The following is a 23,980-nucleotide window of genomic DNA, read 5'->3' as shown; positions in this document are numbered from 1 at the left end:
GTTGTCAGTGTCAGAGTCGAACACCCTCAGAAGGGCCGTGGCGGTGTCCTCCTCTCCATCATGCAGCAGTCCAGCCCTTCGAAATCCGTTGGTGATCATGGATGTTTTCACACTTTTCCACGCTGTCAGATTCCACCGGTGGAGTTGAGCATAACTTGCTTTTCGCAAGTTTATCGCCGCTCGTCATCCACGACTCCCGCTGAACGCTAGCGCTACTTTGAAGTTTGTTTTTCGCGCTACTTGTACGGCACTATGTTGCCTGGCGGATGGACATGTGACCAACATACCACTCTTGAACCCCGATACTGTGTGTCTGATCACATGCCCTTCCGCCAGGCAACGTAGTGCCGTACAACAGCGGAACAAACAAAACAAATCGTCTTACGATATGACAAAAATCATGGACAATCCATAGAAAAGCCGCACCTGACTAAAAGCCGCAGGGTTCAAAGCTTGTGCAAAAAGTAGCGGCTTATAGCCCGACAATTACGGTATATGTTTTTGAAATGCTTGTCCCTATTAAAAATTATGAAATTACATTTACATAATTTAATTAAGTAAATGCATTACATTTTTAATATGGCAGTAATTTGGTATAACATTAAGCACTACACCAGATAACCAAATATGGGGCCGTACAGATAGATAGCACCAGGCAGAAAGTACACAGAAGTAGTTTTGCAAGTTTCAATCAATGCTTTGATCAAACATCCTGCTAGTTACAGACAAGACTTGTTTATACATTGCAAGCAAAACTGAAAACATAATGGGAAAAATCATGTTGATATCTACACTGATATGGACTGGGTAATGTGTTAGCAACAAAAGACAAGTGAATAGTTTAATGAAAATCATCAACCTAGAGAGGGTTGAATTCAAAGACACCACAAAAATCCAAATAAATAAAATGCCGTGGGCGTCTCCATTTTGCCGAAATTTCAGTGCAACAAGTCAAAATGCTTCACAGGAATTTGTGTGGCCCCAAGTGCTTTTATGCATGCCTGACAACATTGGAGCATGCTGCTAATGAGACAACGGGTGCTGTCCTGGGATCTGGCCCAGGGCATCACTGAGCAGTTACACAGTCTAAAGTGCAACATGGTAGCGTCAGTGCCTGTCTACTTTCCCTATATGGGACCGGGCATTGTCATGCACCAAGAGGAACCCAAGACCCACTGCACCAGTGTAGAGTCTGACAATAGTTCCAAGGATTTCATCCTGATACCTACTGGCAGTCTGGGTGCTGTTGGCTACCCTGTAGGGTTCTGTGCATGCCTCCATGGATATGCCTCTCCACCACCAAATCGGTCACGGTGAACAACATTAGTGGCAGGCATTCTCCATAGCTTCTGCAGACCCTTTCACATCTGTCACATGTGCTCAGGGTGAATCTGCTCTGTGAAAAGAACAGGGCGCCAGTGGTAGACCTATCAGTTCTGGTATTGTATGTTCAATGCCAATCGAGCTCTACAGTGCTGGACAGTGAGCACACGGCACACTAGAGGATGTCAGAGTCTCATGAAGTCTGATCGCTTGGTCAGACACATTCACAACAGTGGCCTGCTGAAGGTCATTTTGTAGGGCTTTAACACTGCTCACTCTGTCCCCCTTGCACAAAAGGACCTAATGCCAGTCCTGCTGACAGGTTAAGGACCTACGGTTATGTCCAACTGTCAGAAAAGACCAAGAGGTAAAAAAATGTCAGTGACCTCCACCTGTAAAACCATTCCTTGTTTTGGGGGTTGATTACCAACTCCCTGTGGTACTTAACTGATCAGATCAATTTCCCAGACGTTTAACTGACTTGATGCTATACTCTGATTAAAAACTGTTACTTTAATTTTTTTGAACAGTCCATTTCAGTATATCTTCACTGTAAGGGTGAACTGTGTTTAGTGTGTAACAAGATTTGTGTACCGAGTTACACATCACAAAAAAAAAGTTTCATATTTAGTTTGCATATAATCCATTACTTATATGCAAATCTTTTATGTTGTACTTAAGTCATGCATTCGGTTTGAAATCAAAATATTTATACCACGTATGCATGTGTGCGTGTGTGTGCGCGCGCATCTACCCCACTGACTCAGAACAGCTGCATTACAACTTTAGGATTTTAATTTGGATGAAATATTTGTGGCTTGGTATTGCATACCAGGAATCAAGTGTTTTCACCACCCTCTCCCAATGTTTTGGACTGACTAAGCCTTTAGACGCATGCAAAGTCATGATGTTTGTATGTTTTTCCACCACTGGCATCAACTGTGTTGGTGTTGCCCGTACAACATCATATTTATGATGCTCTAGTGTCATTATAGAAACTGATTAAAATGTGATGAGGGAAAAGAAAGCAAATTATAAACTCAAAATAAATACTTTATTCATCCAAAAAGACTGGGAAATGACTGAGTTACAGCACCAAGCACTTGAAAAACAACTTAGCTCAATAAAAAAAATACAATAACACTGAAGAAAATAGCTCATAAAGTTACAAATAATTACATTAAATGATGAGCGTAATTAAATGGTTTAATAAATAAATATAATAAATATACATAATATAAAAAAAATAAAATATAATATATATATATATAATATTATATATATATATATATATATTATATAATATATATATATATATTTATATTTATTTATTTATTTATTTATTTATCAGAAGAAAAGCAGAAGATTACAACGAAGATGAAAATAAGAAAGAGTAGAAACACCCAAAAAAACGATGGTGCTTGTATCCCATTTAGAGCTGAGCGAACACACTTTCATCCCAAACAACAAAAACAAAGAGATAAGGCCAACCCTGGCAATAACATGATGATATTTTGCGAAACAGTACAATCACTCCAAATTCTGAAAAAGTTACAGGCCCTCTGTGCTTGAGTGCAAAGAAATGAGAAGACTCACCAAACTGTATCCTGGTGCGGATAACTCCCACAGGGACATTATAGATCTTCTCCAAGTAGTTCTTTACATCGTACTTGGTCATTCTGTCCAGATATACCCAGAAAAACAGAAAACAGAACAGAGGTTATGGAGGCTTCCAAGAATAAGGCGTTGCATATGATAAGGATTATTCTGGACGTGTGTTTGGAGACACAACAGGCCGAGAAAAAATCTTTGCGGTTAAAGTCGAGCCCTTGCAGGCTTACATACTGGATCACTGTTGATCATATAATGCCACATTCACTTAACTGACACCTACATAGAAATGATGCAGCTCATTTCCACATTGCATTCCCATAAACTTTGTTGTTATATTATCAAATGTAACGGACAGGACACTCTCGTACAAACCCATATTCAGCTTTTATTCTATGGACCGTAAAGTGGAGAGGAGAAATGTGAGTGTCAGTGTTCATCCAATTAGCTGTCTGCAAGTATTGATCGCGTCCTGTGAAACCCTACACAGGAAGTGGGCCTGGCACCAACTGATCCGGCAGGCCAGCCTAGCTAAAGCTAGCCTGCTGGGCAGCATTTGAAGCAGATTCCTCTGACTAGGGAAAGAAAGGCTTTTAACTGCTAATCAATCAAGCCAATTGGATTAGCCTGGTAGAAAGCACTTCCCAAATGCGTCTGACAAAGTGCTTAATAGCGACGTTGTGGTCTGACATGAGTGCCTCGGATATGGCATCTTCTATCACCTCATACGTTTCTTTAATAGAACAGGATAATGTAATATTCACCGTTTTTCCAAGGTGACGGCCCGATACCTTGAGTTGTTTTAACAATATTAGCTGAGGCAAACATTTGCATGAGAAAACCCCATCTGTGAATACAAAGACTCTTTGTACTTAAGAGTGATGTAATATATGTTCCCATGCTATACAAACAATTGCCTTTTCCCACTATAATAGACTAAAGTTTGGCAAACCTGACATTGGTGCAGAAGTAAAACCTTCTCTTTGACCCTCTAAGATTTGTGCATTGAGGCCTTGCTCTTTTTGATACTTGAATAAGAATTTCCACATTCAAATCCACCATTTAATCAAAATATATGGCTTGATATAGTGATTTGACCATCACAGGGTTTCTACTAAACATCAACTTCAGAGAGTTGCCCAGCTATGAAAAGTGAGAACCAACTTGGCAGTGAGTTTCATCCTCTCAACATTCAATCGTGGTCCTGGTCCACTAGGGGCATTAGTGTGAAGAGGCTTCTGCTTTACTGTGACAAAAAAGGATCTCGTTGAGAGCACTTCTAGCATTTGTCTCTACTGTCAAGAGGAAAAAGATGTGGCATGCAAATCCGTCTTCTGCTCCATTTACGCTCCCCCCCCCTCCACCACAACTACTGTCTCACAGTGTGTGTGCCAGAGGGCAGTGAAGCACAGCAAAGTGACCAGGGGTACGTCAGATCAGGAGGGGAAGAAAGACTGATTACACAGTCGGGTTTTCCTAGAAAGCAGTTGCGCGGAACTGGAAGAGAAGAAAGTGGCTTAGAGGCCACTGAGGTCTCTTCTGGATCATTAGCACAGTGAACTGATCCTGATTAATGAGGAGAATATTTCTAAATCCCAACTGCTTTTACAACTCAAATTATCCCGCCACCACAAACACAGCAATGGCATCCATCATAGAAAAAAAGAGTTCTATTACCAGGTTATATAAATTTCTGTTTTTGGGGGGGTAGAGCTAAAGTTTCTGCTGCTGGATACAAGAGCTTCTAGTGTATATTTACAAACCGCGATTCATGTTTGTATTATGTTATGTACTTTGCAACAACTGTCTTCCAAACTATAACTCTTTGCAAAAAAGTTGTGAAAAAGTTGTGATAAAATGGAAATATTAAAAATAAAAAAAAATTGCAATGACTCGAAAATCATTCAAATTAAATATTTAATTAAAACTAGTGCAAAGACAACATGTAAAATCGTGAAACGGTGGATATTTTTCCGTTTACTTTTTATACACTACCATTTCTTTTCTTTTTTAATAATCACATCTTTAATTTGACCTCAGTTGCTTTGTGTGTTGTATCACCTTTCGCTAACTGTAACCATTCATACACAAATTGCTGTGATTAGTGTAAACAAATGGTTGTCCCACCATGTGTTTGGGCCATCTCTTATTATTTTTTTCTGTGTTTGCTTCTTAAAGCCCAAAATGCTTTAACTGGCCATTGTGGAAAAGAGCAAATGAACAGAACCGAAACTGAAACCGAAGCTCGCTGTGAAACAGCCATACTGAAGTAATGAGGGTACCTGTTTATGTGGACTGATCGGCAGAAATGTGACATATCAAGCTCCAACATGAGTTTGTTTATTTGACATTAGTCACTTCATGTACCAAAACAAACAAACAAACAAACAAACAAACAAACAGAAAAACTGTTATCCAAGTTTTTGGCACTCATTTGTAACCACAAGCAGACAAAAACTGATGAGGTTGTGTTTTTTCTGTTCATTGTGTATTGTGTGGAGTTAACTGATAAATAAAATCACTTTATGGCATTAGTTGTATATCTAACTGCTTTGCATTTTTATACAGTACTCTAAATTCATACACACACTTGACAGGGGTTGCATGAGATAGCTGTTTTTCCTGTGACCTGAGTCAATACATAACTCCCATCTCAGCTACAAACCAGGACCCAATCTGAAAGAAAGCCTTGGGCTGAAAGCTGAGGAGAAAATGTCAAGTTAAGTGTGCACATAAACAAGGCTAAACTTAGACAAAGGGCGTGGCGTCTCCAGCAGCGATGCAGGCAGCATCTGATCATCATCCCAGTATAAACACCCATCTGACTCCACAAGCTAACCTTTCGCACTTCTGCCTCTCAGGAAGAATGAAAACCTGTCTCCAGCAACTGCTAAGGCTAACGGCATCGTTCCTCAGCAACTGGTATATATTTATACGCAAACACTCATGCTACAAAGATTCCTCAGCCAAGACGATGAAAGAACTCCAAACACAAAACCTAGAAGGGCATCAGATGACGCAGACGATGGATTAGGTTCAATTATGGTCCGTTGTTGCCAAGCAGGTTTAATTCAGGAACACTAGCTTCATTGTCAGAAAACAGTTTAAAAAAGTTATATTGTTCTGCATTGTTAAAGGGGGAGTGTAAAGGGAGACAAGGGACCTTGATCTAATATCATGCAGTGTTAAAGAAAGAAGGGCTGGAAGCAGGATGACATAAACGAGGTAAAGCTTTTGAAGCTTTTGCTCTGTCTGGCTGTGACACGATTGTTTATGTGTGACAATAAAGCAGATTCATCAATCTGCAGATTAACCTACTTGCAGTTGCTTTCAGATGTAATCTCTCACTTGCAAAGAATCTACAAGCTTCTGGATCGTTCCTATTCTGAAATGTGGGAGCCAAAAAGATTATCAGTATCACATCCACTGGTTTTAGGTAGTCAATTTACACCTGTGCTCTGAAAGCATGAAAGAAGTAGGTGAAAGGACACATTTGAAAAAGAGCAAGAGGTGGCTTTGACAGTGTATGACAATACTGAAAAACTCCCATTAGAACTGCTATCCTTAATGTGTCAACAAAATCTCAATTTTCTGTAATAAGCTATGACAACCTGGTACCCAAGTTGAATTCAATTCAGTTCTACTTATATAGCATCAATTCACAATAAGAGTCCCTTCAATTTGCCTTTATATTGAAGGGTCATGGTTAGGGATGGGTATCGTTTAGGTTTTATCCGGTACCGGTGCCAAACCGGTACTTTTGAAACGGTGCTGGTGCTTAAACGGTGCTCAAACCGGTGCTTAAAGAATGGAGAACACAAAATTGGTCCAAAAACCTCTCATGTTCAGCTGTTTTTTTTTGTAAAAAGATAACAATGTTAGCCTTTTCTGCAGCTATAGGGCATATATGGTATCACTCTTGGCTGGACGCAGTGCTTAAACAATGGCAAAAACACAAACTTTATCCAAAAACCTCTCATGTTTAGCTGTTTTCCACTTTTTCTTTGGTCATTTTAGCCTTTTTGGCCAGGGTGAAAGGAGTATCTGCCATCAAACAAGAAGATAGCCGCATGTAACTATGACGGTGTTTGCTAGTTCACCTTACATGCATTAATTTAATAACGGTTAGTCTACTCAACGTAAATTACACACGAACAACATTAAGCTACTCACGCAGAGAAAAACGGCTGCTGCATCATCATTCGTCATCATTTCTGCTACACTGGCAGGGCTAGGGGCCAGGACTCTCCTCTTCGGGTTTTTGGGGGATGTTGCTAACTGCGGGTCCGATAACAGGCACCACACCCGCAGTAGATGCGCTCGGTGTGAGGTCTCGCAGCAAGCTATCAAATACGGCGCATTTTTCGGCTTTAAAAAAAACCCGCTATGCGTCGCCAGGTGTTTCATCGGATTCAAGGTGTTACCTCCTTTGACAGTGTCACCTTAAAGCACTTGTTGCAGGCTGCTGGGTTTGCATCTTTTGCTGTGAAGTACAGCCAGACTTTTGACCACTTCGCCTGTGTGTATCACATCTCAGGGAAAAAAAGCACCGAAATGTGCGCTGTTTTTCGGTCTGGTTACTACCGTTTATGTCAGAATCGGTGCCATCATGGCACCAGATACCGGTAACCATCCCTAGTCATGGTGATTCATATGTCAAGTATTAAGTTCCACTATAGTACCGTGCAAAAGTCTTAAACCAGCCCCATTTCTTTATATTTTGTTTCTGAGCATCTTGCAGTTTTTTAAAACAGTCTTGAGCAATAGTTTTCCAGGCTTTCCCAAAGTCTTTCAAAGTGTTTTTCTGGACATTGGCTGCTTTTTCACTCCAGTACTTTATTTTTTTCAGAGGAATATTCGTTGTTTGTTAAGCTACTTAATACTTACATATGAATCACTCAATCGCAAAAGAGGCACCTTAGTCAGGGATGGGCCAGTGTTGAGTCTACACAGACAACTTAGCAAACTTAGCAACTTATACTCTGTCTACAGCAGATGAACGGCCTTTCCATTGATCCGCAACCTGTTAATTTAAGTAATAATAGATGCATTATCATCATAGTCTAAATGGAAGGGTGACTGTCAAGAAGCCATTCTAAAGGATATCAAAACAGGTCGAAAAGTCTGAAGCATGCCAAATTATCTTTAAAAAAAAAACAAATCAATGCCTGAAAGTCTTACAGAACGATGAATCCAAAATAAAAATTTGTGGCTCAAATGATTGTCATCCGTAAGACAAAGTGTAGTTGGGGATCTTGTCAAAATTGATGGAATTATGAACACAAAAATGTACCAACTGATTTTGATTCCACTCTAAAAACATTACATTGTAAGAATATGGCATTGCTCTTGGCTCAAGAGCAAGAGTAGGTCATCTGCTAATCTGGAGGTCTGTGATTGAGACCAAACCCAAATGTCTAGGAGCAAAGCGCTGTGTGAAGGGTTGAATTAGGCTTGTGGCCTACAAAGGTTAGAGTAGGAAAGTATATTATAGTGCTTTATTTCCTTTTTTTCTTTTTTTTTCTTTTTTTAAGATAAACATCACTTTGTATAAGCTTGATTTTGCTGTCACAACCATAGAAAGATTACTTTGTTCAGAAACTACTAAAAGACATTTAATTGGCCCCTTGTTTGACGAAGAAAAAAGAAAAAAAGAGCTGCATTAAATATTTGGCTGCTCATAGTCTTTTTGGTTTACAGCTTACAAGTAACAGACACACATGACAGTTTAAAAATTGCCCTTCCTTTATGATCTCATCAGGAGCCATTAGGCTTTTTATGATCACATATAACCCTCTCAACCCCGATGTGGCACCCAGTGTAGAACCAGTTCATGTATTTCATCATTATTTTTATTCACCAAGAACAAAACAAAACAAACAAAAAAAAGACTGGTGGTAGTAAACACAAAGCTACCACAGAGACATTATTCGAACCACTGACGTTAATGGTTCTGGGAGGGGTTACACCAAGAAAGTTACTAATGACCAGCCGATACAGCCCACAGACTCCATCCACCATGACTTGATAATATCCGAGCTTTACATAGGAAAACTATTAAACGTTCAGTCCAGAGGATCAGAATCAAGGAGAACTGGTTCTGCACCAGAACCCGATGGAAAGAATTATTGACGAGTTAGGGAAAGAAATCTCAGGCACTGGTTGTTTGCTGTTTGAATTGCTCTTGCATCAACTGTGAATCTAACAGGTTTTTTTGTTTGTTTGTTTGTTTGTTTTTTTGGGAGGGGGGGAGGGGTGTCTTACAAGAAATAATACATGGATTATACACTGAAGAAAAATGCCTTAATAAAGACAAACAGCACACTTTTATGGTAAATGTCAGGGAAACATTAAACTAGCTTAAATTAATAAGGCCTTTATATACACACACACAATAGTTTAAACATCGAAGGTACACTACTCAGCCCATACATACTCATACATGCACACATGAACATCAAAGTGCACTGCGTCAAAGTGGTTTAGCGGTGAGAATGAAACAGGAGAGTATCTTCTGCACAGATGAAAGGCAAATGAAAGCCGCTCCACATTGTTGACCTGCCCATTGTCAATTTTAGGTTGAGATACGTACAGTCTCTACTTTAACCCTCCCATCTTCAGAGACAATACACACACACATAAAGTGCTAAACACTAAGTATCAAGATCATAGTAGCCGACTTTGTTTAGAGGGAAAGCTGCCAAGGAACCCGAGACTTGAGGAGAAAAGAGACAGTTGAGAAGTTGAGAGCATAAAAGCAGCGTGTGAAGGATTAGAGTTTTTTTATTTGCCCTGCAGCCTGACAATAGAACAAAAATAGATCAAAGAGCCGGTCATTGAAAGTCACAAAAGTTCTTACCGAGAAACAGGTCAATAGAGTTTACATCACAAATCTACAGGCTAAATGACTTAATATGACATTAACTTGGGTTTACAAGCATGAAAAAAAAAATGGCACAGTTTCAAACGTGTGCTTATCACGTTGAAGAGGTGACCAGATATATTGGTGACTCCAACACTGTTAGGTCCAGGAACTGAACCATTGGCAAAAGAAATCGTGAGGTGCAGTACTACAGGGTCAGTTCGCTCAAGTCTGATTAGAGTGAGAAACCACAGCATGGTCTGGTTTCATAGTTATTAGTCTGCATAGCATGAAATGTGACTGAGTAGCAGACTCAACTGAAAGTTCAATAGCATGCTCTTTTCTTTGTGTGCATGTGTGCGTGTGTGTGAGAGAGAGTGTACTGGCCTCTCGCCATGCCAGGTGAGGTACAAGAAGGTGTGCGTGGGTGTGAGCCTAGAAATTTGATGATGTTATAGAACAGAGGGGAAATACTTACATAGCACAAAAGGTTTGAGAACAATCAAAAAGACCAACAAATACCTCCCTCTGGCAGGTAGAAAGAGAATTTCCAGAGAACACAGCCCAGGTGTCTCAAAAAACAAGTGTCAAAGAAGGATTGATTTTGGACACATAGCAAAGTGCTTAAGAAAAGCACAATAAACAGCAGGCCCAGGGTGGGACAGAGGGAAAGGATGGAGGAAGACATGCCAGAAAGTGAGTGATACTGCCAAAAAGTACGAAAACTAGAGAAAAGCAAAAGAGAGCAAGACAAACAACTATGGATATCTAGCTCCCAGGTGTCAGCAAGATAAAGGCCACCTTGTGTTATTCTCTTGAGAACGCCAACAGTTACCAGTTCTCATTAACAGCTGCTCGGCTCTAAAATTTACCCACGCTTACACCGCCTACACTTGAGAATCATAACTACAACAGCTTTCACTGCCACAGTGACTCAGACTTATCAATAAACTGGGAGTGGGAGTGACATTTGTCATTGTCTCTCTGTGTGGGTCCATTTACTACGATGTTGTTAAGAAAAGTGAAAAAAATAACAGTGTTTCCAAGCACACACTGAGGCCCCAGCAGCATATCAATCAGCCATGCACCTCTCGCAAGCATCAAAGACTGTGAGGAAAAAAACAGAACACCTTACACACCCTTATAAACACACACGCACCCTGCACTTACCCAGTTTTGTGCATATATACACAAAGAAACACACCATTCGCACAAACGGACTCACTCACACTTACAAGTATATACAGAAAAACACACACACACACACAAAGACACACAATTACATAAGCACCCTAGGAGTTTGGCAGAGAAGAGGCAAGAATCAGAGTGGGAGGCCAGGCACCTGGATGAACAGATTATGGTCTAAACCCCACCAGAGACACATAGATGATCTGCCTCAAACTTCAATTTTTCTCCCCAGTGTGGGTTCTGGGCTTCTTATTGCCTCAGGAGTGCTGGTAACCTCAGTGACCTTGGCTTGTAGCGGTAGTCAAAATCAGCTTGTCACTATTAAGTGCTGACTGGACCTCCTGTCACGTTTAGTGACGCAGTAGATACAGCAGAAACTTGACAAAATAAGAACATCGTATCTACACAGACAAGATTAGTTTTGCCTTCCCTTTCTGTCTCACTATTGATGCAGCTTCTCTGAGAGACTAATGGTGAAGACTGGATGTGTACAAACTGATTCAAATGCCCCAGTTCAAAGCCAAATAAAAGTACTTTTGACCTCACCTCATGCGTCACTCTCCATGTGAGATGACGACCTGTCACAAGTCATTGTTGCAACTAAGCTCATTAGAGGATAATCATGAGGTGGTACACACTATCTACACTGTGGAAGACTGAGGCCCCCGTTTTCTGTTTTTGAGCCTGTCACACCACCTGGTGGCCACAATATCAAACATCAGGGACATATTACTGGTCCCGCAAGACCGTTACTGTGGCAGTAAAAATAAATTACTGCAGACTAAATGCAAAACATATGTTCATTGTACCATACGTTCAACTGAAACTACTATAGTCTAAACTCTAAAATAAATTTACAGCCTATACAGGGCAAAAAATGATTGGGTCTTTTTAAAGTTTATTTTATGTTCATTATATCTTTTTTAAGTTTAGTGTAGTTTTGTTTTGTTCTCTTCTTGGATTAGTCACTTGACCACTCTTACTCATTTGTTTTGTGTTCATTATCAATTGCATATGGAGAAAGAAAAAAAAGAAAAAAGGATCCTCAATCCAAGGAAATCTGCTCTAGGGCTGAACAGCTTGTACTTAAACAGAGAGAGATAGATAGAGTGAATGCTTACAAAGGGCCAGTATGTACAAGTAAGCATTTGTGATTTTTGATTAATGTGTGTACAAATTTACAACTGGAACAATACGCAGACTTCAAACGATAAGCACCTGCATTTATGGGCAACGGCAGCCTGAAAGGACTAAACAAATGGACTAGTATGTAATTTATGGCGCCGTGGAAAAAGACAGGAAAAAAAACACTGTGGCAATAAAACTATAAATGAAATATTCCACTGACGTAAAAGTATTTTAGATCAGAGGCATTATATCTGATATATAAGTTATAATAATTATGTACAACAAGCTCTATCGTGAGATCTGTTAAATTAATATGTTAGGGAATACTCAAATCTCTCCCAAAAGACTTTTTCAAGACTTTTCATTTACAGTTCAGAAAGAGGTGATTAGAGGCCAGTGCTGGTGATTATAAAAGACAATTTGCTTGAAAAAGTAACTATGCATTTAAATAAAGTAGTATTAACAGGAAGTTAAGCGTGGGATTTACTGGCTGTTTTACACATCGAGTCATCATATTAGCAGTGTTTCCCTGAGTCTCACACGGAGCTGAAATGAATCAAGTATGCATGCAGTAAGTGAATGACAAATAAAATATTGAGTTTTGTTGATTTTTTTTTTTTAGGGCTGGGGGAAAGGGGGGTGTGAGCTGAGACATTGTGAGGTCTTTGTTATTTACATCAGGGAAAAGAGTAGCATAATACCTAAATGTAAACTAAAAGACAATTTTCAGTCTCAGTGAACTGATGTTGGGTCACAAACACATTTAAAATAGAGAAGAATATAACACACAAGAGACTGTAATTTAGTTTTCCAGCAATCACCTTTATGTTTTCCTACTCAAAGAATAATAGGCATCCATTAACATCCACTTTTATATTTTATGGACAAATAACCATGTCTAAACTTGAGGCAACCTTGAGAATAAATACAGACTCACTAATCTGTGCATAGTAAAACTTTCTCCAAGTATTATGTGCAACAAAATCAATTTACCTGAGAACGGTGTGATAAATAAAGGTGTATGGTAATGAACTCATACATATTAACGTTTATAATCAAAGACTTACTCCATTGGGATGCGAAACTGGACAGTGTCTTGAGGCTGCTCTTTCCCCGGCCTCACCAGGGTCAGAAACCAGCTAGGTCTGAAGATCCTCAGCTGGGGATTGCCCAGCTGGTAGAGAGGATATCTGAGGAGATATGCACAGGCTGGCTCTTATTATCCTTGATATCATTCCCTTGAATCCTATAATATTGTCTAAAAGAAAATCACAATAACTGCTACCTAGATAATCAAGTAAAATTATGTCTTTAATCTTTGTTTGATTTAAGATAAGCAGCTGAGGTCAGTCCAGCACCAAGAGGGTTCCCTTTTCTACTAAAAATATCTGGAACAGTTCCTTAAACTTTCAGCTCACACAAATGCGTAGAATGGAATTTCTTTGGAGATTTTACTCACTGCCATGTAAGCAAGTAGCGCATCTTTCCTTTTACTTAGTTAAGACAAATTGAAAAAACAAATAGAAATAAGGATGGGCAAGAATAACTTTGTCTGAAATCAAGAGCATTGAACTACAGAGGTCTTGACCGGGGATGTCAAATATATTTTACATCGAGGGCCACATAAGGTCCACTTTGATCTTAAGCTGGCCGAATAAAACTCAGTTTATTATCAGTGTAAACAGATTTCCCTACACATTTAATCCCTGAGATATCTTAATATAAAATAAAGAAGTGCATTTTCGACAGCACATTGCAGTTTTTCTACATGAAAAATGTGAAAGATTACAGAAAAGTTCTGGCAGCTCACTGCCCAAACTTTCCCTATTTATAAAACTTAAAGTACTGTCGATGTTTGAAATTTTCTTGTTTTAACGGAGCTTTTCTGTCATTTAACTGTTTTATTGCTTACATTGATTCGGTATAGTATGAATGGCTATGGGGGAGGTTGTCATCAGCAGGAAAAGCTGTAAAATTTATAAAAATACAGTTAATCCAGCAGGCAGGATCGGGGCTTTATGTTTAGCACTCCTGGTCTATACCTAAGGATGTGAGGTCAAAGATGTGTCTTCCTCCAGACACAAACTTGTGGCTAGCAACATCACCTGTCTTGATCTCCTTTACATACCAAATGCAGCCGGTAAATGGGGGAGACTCAAAGGAATATGAGACACTGAAACAATCTTTTATTAAATACACACACACACACACACACACACACACACACAGAGTTTGTTTTGCACTGCCACGCTTTATAATAACTTCTCCATGAAACTTGGAAAAACAGACAAATCCAAGTCTCCAAACCTAAATGATCAAATATTAGCAGTGTAGCATTTTATTGGATCTTGAGCAAATAGAAAAAAAATGTGTTTATGATGTTTCTGTTTAGCGGTGGTCCCCCATTAGGCAAGATCATTTGTATTTACGTAGCTCAGCAATACAAGCTACACATTTCCCGTGCAATGTCTACGGTGCACTAATAACAGCACCCTGTATTAATAAGCGTGGGTTAAACCTCGTAAACAGTCACATTACCCCTACGATGATTTAATATTGCGGCAGATTAGTTGCTGCAATTTCACCAACCTGCAAAGTGACTGCACAACAACTCCAACATCATGTTATGCCGTTTGTTTTTAGCATAGCAGGCTAGCGCCCGCTAAGTTCTTGTTACTTAGTTATCTGAAATTCACAGTGAGCACATAACTTGCAGTCTAAAATACACTGACAGTTATTGACAGCAACGTGGACTAATCCGACTGCATTCAGGACAGAGTGCATACAGGTCAGCTGGGAGACATGCTAGCAATAGCTTGTTTTCTTAGGTTAAACTGCCAGAAAAGATGACTAGCAATGTATCCACGAGTAAAACTGAGGCTTCTTATTTAAACAAAACACTTGATACTCACAGCAGTCGTGTTACTGGCATCCCTAGAAATTCTTACTGACAGACATACGCTGATAGTTACTTTATAGTTTTTCAAGGTTGTCAAATCCTACACGTGCGGGGATGTGCTTCCGGGAACATTGGCAATGCGCAAGCGCATTGGATATACTACCTTCCTGTGATGCTAGGGTGTTAGTGAGCTGTATGATATGTGTGCTCCTAGTTTCAGCTTATTGAATTATAAACTAAAAGATCCCCATGTTATACCGGACTGTTATGCAGCTAAAAAAAAAAAAAGCACTGAAAAGATTCAATTACTTTGTCACGCATTCGGTTTCATTTTTGAGAATGTCATTGTTGTGAGCATATTGAGAAATTAGTTTATCAGAGAAACAGTCGGGTTGAGCAGTTTGGACAGAAAGGAAAGAAAGACAAAGCCTGCAATGGTTTGTTCATGTGCAAAAATGACTGTTCTGGCGACCCCTAAAGGGAGCAGTTGATAGAAGAAGAAGAAGATTTTGAGTATATTCTCAGGACATATATGATTAGGCATCAGCAGAGGGAGACCTCCTCCCATCTCTGCATCTTCTTATCTTTGCTTCAGACTCCACACTTGTTGTCTCTTCTTACAACACGATGTGCCTGCACCAAGGGTAAAGATGATTGAAGACCCCCTGAGTGGAACATGAGTCTGTGGCTCAGCTGGTTCAGACCTGGCAGGAAATGGACCTCACTGACAATCCACACTGTGCTTGGGAGGGGAGTTTCCATCAGTTAAGATGTCATGGAGTGGATGTGTGTGTGTGTGTGTGTGGAAGGCTTTTATTATTATAGAGTTGCTCATGTATGAGGCATTTTGTTGGACTATTTCAGAGTGTCCTATAATGCCACTAGATGTCCAGTTTCATTTTGTTTTTTTTCTGTAAAAAATGTAAATAATTGCTGCTGCTGAGTTCATTGCTTGTTTACTTGTTTGTTTCTTTGGAACTGGTTCATCTGACAGCTGATACGACGCTGTAGCAGGGAGCCATTATGCTGATGAGCCTGAGGTGCGACGGTTGCTTTAAAAACATAAGCTTGAATGCCAGAATGCAGTGGCTGCTGCTTATTGTGCATAACGACACCTGATTGTTCATTAAAATAGGTCAAATTCTATAAGCTCTAAAATTCATGATTCAACTAATAATAGATTGATACATTCACACAGAGCTTATCAGAGTGCAGGTAACCTACAAATTCATTTAGTAGTTGTTTTATTATTTATACACAGCAGTATTTCTACTGAAAGTAAATTACAGATTGTTTCAATCTCAATGCATCACTTGGATATCTGAAGAATAAAAAAGATGACAGACATTAACTAGGAGGAAGTATTCATCAAACAGCCACACCATATCACTGAAAATCCTTCTTATGCCAGGCTCATACCTGGTCACGGGACTTCTGGGGAGCTCCTATGGTGTTTGGCATCTGGGTGTTGGCAGCGCATCCTTTTGGTCCTTCAAAGTAGCATTCACATAAATGGGCCAATGACCAAATGGGCGCTAGCCATTTCTTTATAAACGCAATGCAAATATCACCTGGGCAGTGAATCCTAATGCCATGTGATAACTATTTTCAGTAATTATATCATAATTTTATTAATCATCAGTGTTAATACACTTTGGACTAAGAGTATTTTGCAGAAAAATCAAAACATGCATATTTATAGCAATTGTTGAATTTAAAATCACTGTAACGAATGTGGAGAAGGATGCGGTTATCTTATCTTATCTTTATTTGATATGCCACTAGTCGGTATTTGTTTGTTTGTATTTTGTGGGTGTTTTTATATTAAATATCATTATCTATATCCTGCATTTTACTTTTTTCCACATCAATATCACTGAGATTTCCTAATAAAATTCAGATAAATTAAATTAAATAAACAATTCAGGTCAACACAGTGGATCAGCGTTAAGCATTGTTGCCTCATAGCAACATGACCCCCATGCAATCCTGAATTTGATAATCATAAGAAAATGGCTGGTTAGATATTTCATACCAGATATGTTTACAGTGATTCCTGCATATTTTTCTGCCATTGTAGCTGAAAGCAGAGAACATTTCACAGTAGTCTTGTGGCTCAATCCTGCATCTGTGTTCTAGCTTTGTGAAAAAATATTCCTGACAGCGGGTCTGAGAATCCAATAGCAGTAAGGGTACCATTAGCTGGCACATGGAGGTCTGTGTGACCCTCCAAAGATATGCCTCCTCAGACCATTACTAACCCACTGCCAAACTGGCCATGCTGAATGATGATGTTCCAGGCATCTTAACATTCGCTGCAGTGTTTCCAGATTCTTTCACTTCTGTCATGTGCTAGTTCTCAACTTTGAAGATGCCAGTGCTAGTGCCAGTGGTGGCCCTGCAAGTTCTGGTGTTCTCTGGAGAAAGATAATCTGCATCGTGCTGTGTCGTGAGCACAGTTCCCACTAAAGGGCAATGAGCTCTCGTACCATCCTCATGGAGACAGTAGCTTCCTGGAGGCAGTTTTGTAGGATTCTGGCATTGCTGCTCCAGTTTTCACCAAAAAGAGCAGAAATCAGTCATGCTCCTGGGTTAATGGCCATCCGCACCTTTGTCCAGATCACCTCCTGCTATAGGCCATCTTCTAGTATGTTCTTTACACTCCTGAGCCTGTGCAGTCAGGGGAGATAAAGACAGAGCAGTAGCTTTTGATCATGACCAACTGCAAAACCACTCCCGTTTTGACTGTTGTCTCTTTGTTGCATCCCCAATGCATCTATGCTTTTATTTGCACCAGAGCAGTTGAAATGGATTCATAATCAGTTATGCTTCCTAAGTGGACAGATTGACATGCTTGAGTTTAAGTGATTTTGTGTTTTACTGCGATGATCGAGTGGTCCCTTAATTTTATGAGCAGTGCTCATTAACTAATTTCACCGGCTGCTGTAAGAACACAAACTGAAATATTGGTTTTTTTATTGCTTTTTTAATACAGAGTTTGGGATATCACAACTGTTCTCATCACTGTTTAAAATTGGCTCTTTGGGAAAATAGATGTAGCTGATTATGCTTATCATTCAATTTTAAATAAGTCATGATTTGGTCGGTTTGCTTGGCTGCTTGTCTGTCTTACATTTTTAGCTACAGTAGACACACCCACACACGCAAAAGCACTCATACACAAACCCTATCACATTTGTATTTGCAACAATTGTAACTAATACTCAGTTGTGCATGTAGCTGCTATAGCTACAATTCATTCTTAAAGCAATGGTCATTCAATAACTGAAATTGTACTTTTTTAACATCACTATCACTTTGTACTGTGTCTGAGTGAAAGAGAGCAGAACAAAGACAGCAAAAGCAAAGCAGAGATTGTATATTTTGGGACAGTAAAAGCTGGGAGAATTCGAGGGTGGAGGAGGGAGCGCTCTAATAGCAGAGGTGGATAGACGGAAACAGTTCAGTCTACTGTGGCATTGTCCTGCCAAGAGTGAGCACTGGGGCAGCATGGAAACTTTCCCCCTCTGACTCTCAGGCAGTCGCAGGAGAAGTCGTCGGTATTGGATATCCAAGAGAAAGAAAAAAGGAAACAGTAAATTAAAGATCCAGACATGGATGGAAAAGTTTGTCAGCTGAATTCAATAGTTTTGCACGTAACGAGATCCACTGTTTTAGCAATTCCTTCTGAAGTCACTTCAAACCTTCTTGAAGAATGGTCCAGCTCATTCCCTAAACAGTTGCTTGGGTAAAACAGGCTATGTGATAGCTAATGTGACAAAGATGCATGACAGCATTATGCACGTTTGTAATGCTAACGAAAGCTGTCCACAAATAGGTTCACACAAGCACCCGCAAAAGTCCTCAAAAGTAGGTCTTTGTCATTAGAACCACAATTTGTCCACAAACATACACACAACATACACAGACTCACAAGGTGAAAGCAGCACTACCTAAGCTATTACATTTACTGTAATGAGGGTTTTTTTAGACACTTTATCAGCCAAATACCTTACATTCAGTGAATTTTACACAAAAACAGCGCCTTAGTAGCACGTTAGCATCACACTGCATAGATACATTAAAGCGGATGATTAGGAATTACAGAAACAAAAATAAAGACAGACAGCAATGAATGAGAGAATGCTTTCAAACTAGAATTGAGTTAAAAGTGGCCTTTGGCTGTTACAGGCGAGGCTCATATAGTAGGTTTGGACTACAGCATGTTATGCGTGTTATGCACCACATTCAGGGATGAGGCAAAACTGTATCAGGGGAACCAATTATCATTTTTGGCAGCAGCTGTTTATAATAGCATTTTCATCACCTGTTGACAATTTATAGCAGATGTTTCTGAGATACGACACAGTAAGACACTGTGGCTTGTCATCCATCAGTGGTCAGTTAACAAGTTGTCCAGTCTATACTGACATTTTGTTTGTGGCACAGGTAGAAGGTGCTCCACCGCCACAGCTCACACCAAAATATCTTAACAACTACTAGATGGGCCTGCCATAGATTCCAGTGACTTTTCGTCATTGTTCCTGGTGTAATGACAACATACAAAACTTTAGAATTAATCATATTTACCATCACATGTTTTAATACACATAAGAGCAAGCTGACTGTGGCATGTAGCACCCACAACCACTTCCTAAGCTCATAGAGTTGTCTTGTTGGATTGATTTGATTAAGTAGCAAATCAGGGAATTCAACTGATAATGACTGAACATAAATTATTACCATGGTGATATATATATATATATATAGACAGATAAATATGAAGGCATGCCGGCTCGGACGTCGCCCGGATCAACAAGGTCCGCGTCAGGTGTTGAGGAACCAGGGCACCCTGACGAAAAGTGGGCTACTGGAACAAGAAGGCATCGGTGGGCAAGAGATGAAAACAGGGCGTTGTTGGAATGCTACTACGCAAGTAACCCCGGCGGAAGGGGCTACATGAATAGGACTGTGCACTGCCTGGATTGATTACAAGAAGGCCTATGACTCAATGCCCCACAGCTGGATACTGGAATGCCTAGAATTGTACAAGATCAATGGGACCCTAAGAGCCTTCATCAGGAACTCAATGGGGATGTGGCGTACAACACTAGAGGCCAACTCCAAGCCCATAGCACAAGTCACCATCAAGTGCGGGATCTACCAAGGAGATGCTCTGTCCCCACTGCTGTTCTGCATAGGCCTGAACCCCCTCAGTGAGATCATTAACAAGACTGGCTACGGATACCGACTACGGAACGGAGCAGTTGTCAGCCACCTCCTGTACATGGATGACATCAAGCTGTATGCCAAGAGTGAACGAGACATCGATTCACTGATCCACACTACCAGGCTATACAGCAATGACATTGGAATGTCGTTCGGACTGGAGAAGTGTAGTCGGATGGTAACAAAGAGAGGGAAGGTAGTCAGAACTGAGGGGATTGAACTACCAGAAGGCAACATTGCAGACATAGAGGACAGTTACAAGTACCTGGGGATCCCGCAGGCAAATGGGAACCATGAAGAGGCCGCTAGAAAGGCTGCAACCACCAAGTACCTGCAGAGGGTCAGGCAAGTCCTGAGGAGTCAGCTGAATGGTAAGAACAAGATCCGGGCCATCAACACGTACGCCCTGCCCGTGATCAGGTACCCTGCTGGGGTAATAGGCTGGCCAAAGGAGGAGATAGAAGCCACTGACATAAAGACAAGAAAGCTCCTTACCATGCATGGAGGGTTTCACCCCAAGTCCAGCACCCTGAGGCTGTACGCTAAGCGGAAGGAAGGGGGCCGGGGACTGGTGAGTGTCAGCACCACAGTCCAGGATGAGACAACGAACATCCAAGAATACATTGGGAAGATGGCCCCAACTGACCGAGTGCTCAGTGAATACCTCAGGCAGCAGAAACCCAAGAAAGAGGAGGGAGACGAGGAACCATCATGGAAGGACAGGCCCCTGCACGGTATGTACCACCGGCAGATAGAGGAGGTGGCTGATATCCAGAAATCCTACCAGTGGCTGGACAAAGCTGGACTGAAAGACAGCACAGAGGCACTAATCATGGCAGCACAAGAACAAGCTCTGAGTACAAGATCCATAGAGGCTGGGGTCTATCACACCAGGCAAGACCCCAGGTGCAGGCTGTGTAAAGATGCCCCAGAGACAATCCAGCACATAACAGCAGGGTGCAAGATGCTAGCAGGCAAGGCATACATGGAACGCCATAACCAAGTGGCCGGCATAGTGTACAGGAACATCTGTGCCGAGTATAACCTGGAAGTCCCGAGGTCAAAATGGGAGATGCCCCCAAGGGTGGTGGAGAATGACCGAGCTAAGATCCTGTGGGACTTCCAGATACAGACGGACAAAATGGTGGTGGCTAACCAACCGGACATAGTGGTGGTAGACAAACAGAAGCAGACGGCCGTAGTGATCGATGTAGCGGTTCCGAATGACAGCAATATCAGGAAGAAGGAACACGAGAAGCTGGAGAAATACCAAGGGCTCAGAGAAGAGCTCGAGAGGATGTGGAGGGTGAAGGTAACGGTGGTCCCCGTGGTAATCGGAGCACTAGGTGCGGTGACTCCCAAGCTAGGCGAGTGGCTCCAGCAGATCCCGGGAATAACATCGGAGATCTCTGTCCAGAAGAGCGCAGTCCTGGGAACAGCTAAGATACTGCGCAGGACCCTCAAGCTCCCAGGCCTCTGGTAGAGGACCCGAGCTTGAAGGATAAACCGCCCGCAGGGGCGTGCTGGGTGTTTTTTTATATATATATATATATATATATATACACATATATATATGGCCAAATAACTAACTATTGTGTACAACCACTGTTTCCTGATATTTCCTGTTTTTCTGACATAATCTCATATTTTATGTTTTATATTTTATGTTTAAAGAACATGACTGAAGGTTTAAATCATTTCAACTCTAAGCAAAGTACTAAATCTACTTGACACCGCAAGCATAAATCATTAGCCTGTCCATCCTACACCTAATTAAACATTTGCCCCTGTGCCATCAACACTAAATGAGTGGTCAGAGGTAGTGGCCAGTTAAGGTCAGAGTCCTCTGTTTTTTTCTTGTCCCATGTTCACACACTCGAATGGACTGGGTGCATGCCGTGCAGCAATCCTCTGACTATAAATAGCAACCAGTGTCATGGGCAATCTGGATAGCGTGTAAATGTAGACCCTTCCCCCCTCCCGGATGTTCCGTTGAAGTTACCAACCTGACCTCTGACCCAAGAGCCTGGCTGCGACAGGGCCACCGCTGAACTTGAATTTCAGGGTTTCGAATGCAAGTGTGAAAACACAAAAACACATGAGCATATCTTCAAGTACAGTGCATGCACACATGCAAAAAGACACAGTCTAAAAATGCAGAATCTGAAACAGTTTGAGACAGGTAGCAGTTCAAATATGTCACCCGAGGTCCTGAATACTTGCTGCATTCAATCACTGTAAGAAAGACGTAAGCTGAAAGATCAACTGACTGTTCAGCTTCTTTGTCTCTCAAACAAGGTGCCTATAGAAGCACTGCAAAAAAATAAAACAAGACAATCTTCTTCTACATTCCTATGGTAATATGTAATCATAAAGCTGCATGCAGTTTTTCAGAGATTTTTAAATTGACTGCATTTGGAATAAGGTGATTAGGTAGAGCGCTCACACGGGTTCCCACAGACTTATCCAGTGTCTCTGCCCCTGCCAGAGTTATGTGATAGACCGGGGGGGTAGGAGGAGTGGCTGACACGCATAAATGAGGACAGGGGCAACTGATCTTCAAGGTATGTCAGTCAACACTCTTGGGATATCTGGTGCACTGCACCACAGAAGACCTCAGCCTACAAACGTAATAACATTGTTCCTGATCTGTGATTCCTCTTGTCTCATTTTTGCGTCCAATAAAAGTTTTGTTTGATACCAAAAGAGCCATAAACATGTTACAATAAGAGCTGTGTTGAAATAAATAGAGAGTGATAAATTAAAATGTACATGAGCAGTGTACAGCTTGGGTTGCAAAAAGTTACTGCATAACAGAAAATATGCTTCAGTGAGAGCAGCGTTCAGCATCAACAAATCTCAGTGTCCACTGAGATTAGTTACCATATAAAAGTATGGGTTGACCAGAAGTCCACTGAATCTATGCTGACTTTATAACTCAAGGCAAAATTAATGCTGACAGTCAGAATCCCACCTTCAATCAATCACACCATCACCTGCAGCATTTCTGTCCACAGATGTCTTTTGCCCACACACAACAAACTAAACTTCACACACTTAATGACACACAGGTCTTTAAATATCAAAACACATATGGAATCTACCATGGATTCCTTTTTTTGTGACAGTGCTGTATCTAAAATGTGCAAAAGTCACAATACTAAAGAGCAACACGTTAAACAAAACACTTGGTTGTAACATTTTGGCTACTGTATCGTAGAATGTTGGTTAAACAACTTATTTTAAGTGCAAGCTGTTGTCACATGCTGGAATGCAGATCATTTTCAAAACAAGTGACACTTAACAGAAAGAGCAGAGAAAGGCACATCTGGATGTAAAAACCACAAGCTGTGTGTGTGTGTGTGTGTGTGTGTGTGTGTGTGTGTGTGTGTGAGTGTGTGTGTCGTTGTGTGTGTGTGTGTGTGGGACGTGTGTGTGGTGTGTGTGTTGTGTGCCCCGGTTGGTGTTGTGTTGTGGAACTAGGCTACAGACCAGCATTTGATATTTGATTTTTGATGTTTTTTATATATTCAAAATATAGCTTTTTGGTATAACTTATGCACATAATGCATAAAGGAGTAGGTTTACTGTAATGTATTTGCTTTGAGCTATAATGACTTTGGCCCTGGAGATACAGCAGAGATGTGTGATAAATAACAGGTGCCTCATTTCATTTTGTAACCTGCAAAACTAACAAATTGTCAAAAACCATTTTAATCCCTGCAAAGTCTGTAGAGCCA

The 23,980-nt window shown here is 40.7% G+C and overlaps 1 protein-coding gene across 1 annotated transcript in view; it reads right to left on the bottom strand.

Annotated features, from left to right (window-relative positions):
- mrpl23 (mitochondrial ribosomal protein L23) overlaps positions 1-15,156 on the bottom strand; it is a 71,261-nt gene extending 56,105 nt beyond the window's left edge. The window contains exons 1-3 of the mRNA XM_005949284.2: positions 15,025-15,156; positions 13,180-13,302; positions 2,920-3,002 (exon numbers count right to left, since the gene is read on the bottom strand). Coding sequence (XP_005949346.1) covers positions 2,920-3,002; positions 13,180-13,302; positions 15,025-15,044 — 226 coding nt within the window. The 5' untranslated portion in view covers positions 15,045-15,156. The remainder of the gene's footprint in view (positions 1-2,919; positions 3,003-13,179; positions 13,303-15,024) is intronic.
- Between the last annotated feature and the right edge of the window lie 8,824 nt (positions 15,157-23,980).

The sequence above is a fragment of the Haplochromis burtoni genome, unplaced genomic scaffold (assembly GCF_018398535.1).
Source record: "Haplochromis burtoni strain Fernald_Lab_line unplaced genomic scaffold, NCSU_Asbu1 Contig_259, whole genome shotgun sequence".
NCBI classification, from domain to species: Eukaryota; Metazoa; Chordata; class Actinopteri; order Cichliformes; family Cichlidae; genus Haplochromis; species Haplochromis burtoni.
Note: the sequence above shows the minus strand (reverse complement) of the source record. Positions and strands in the feature narration are given on the sequence as shown.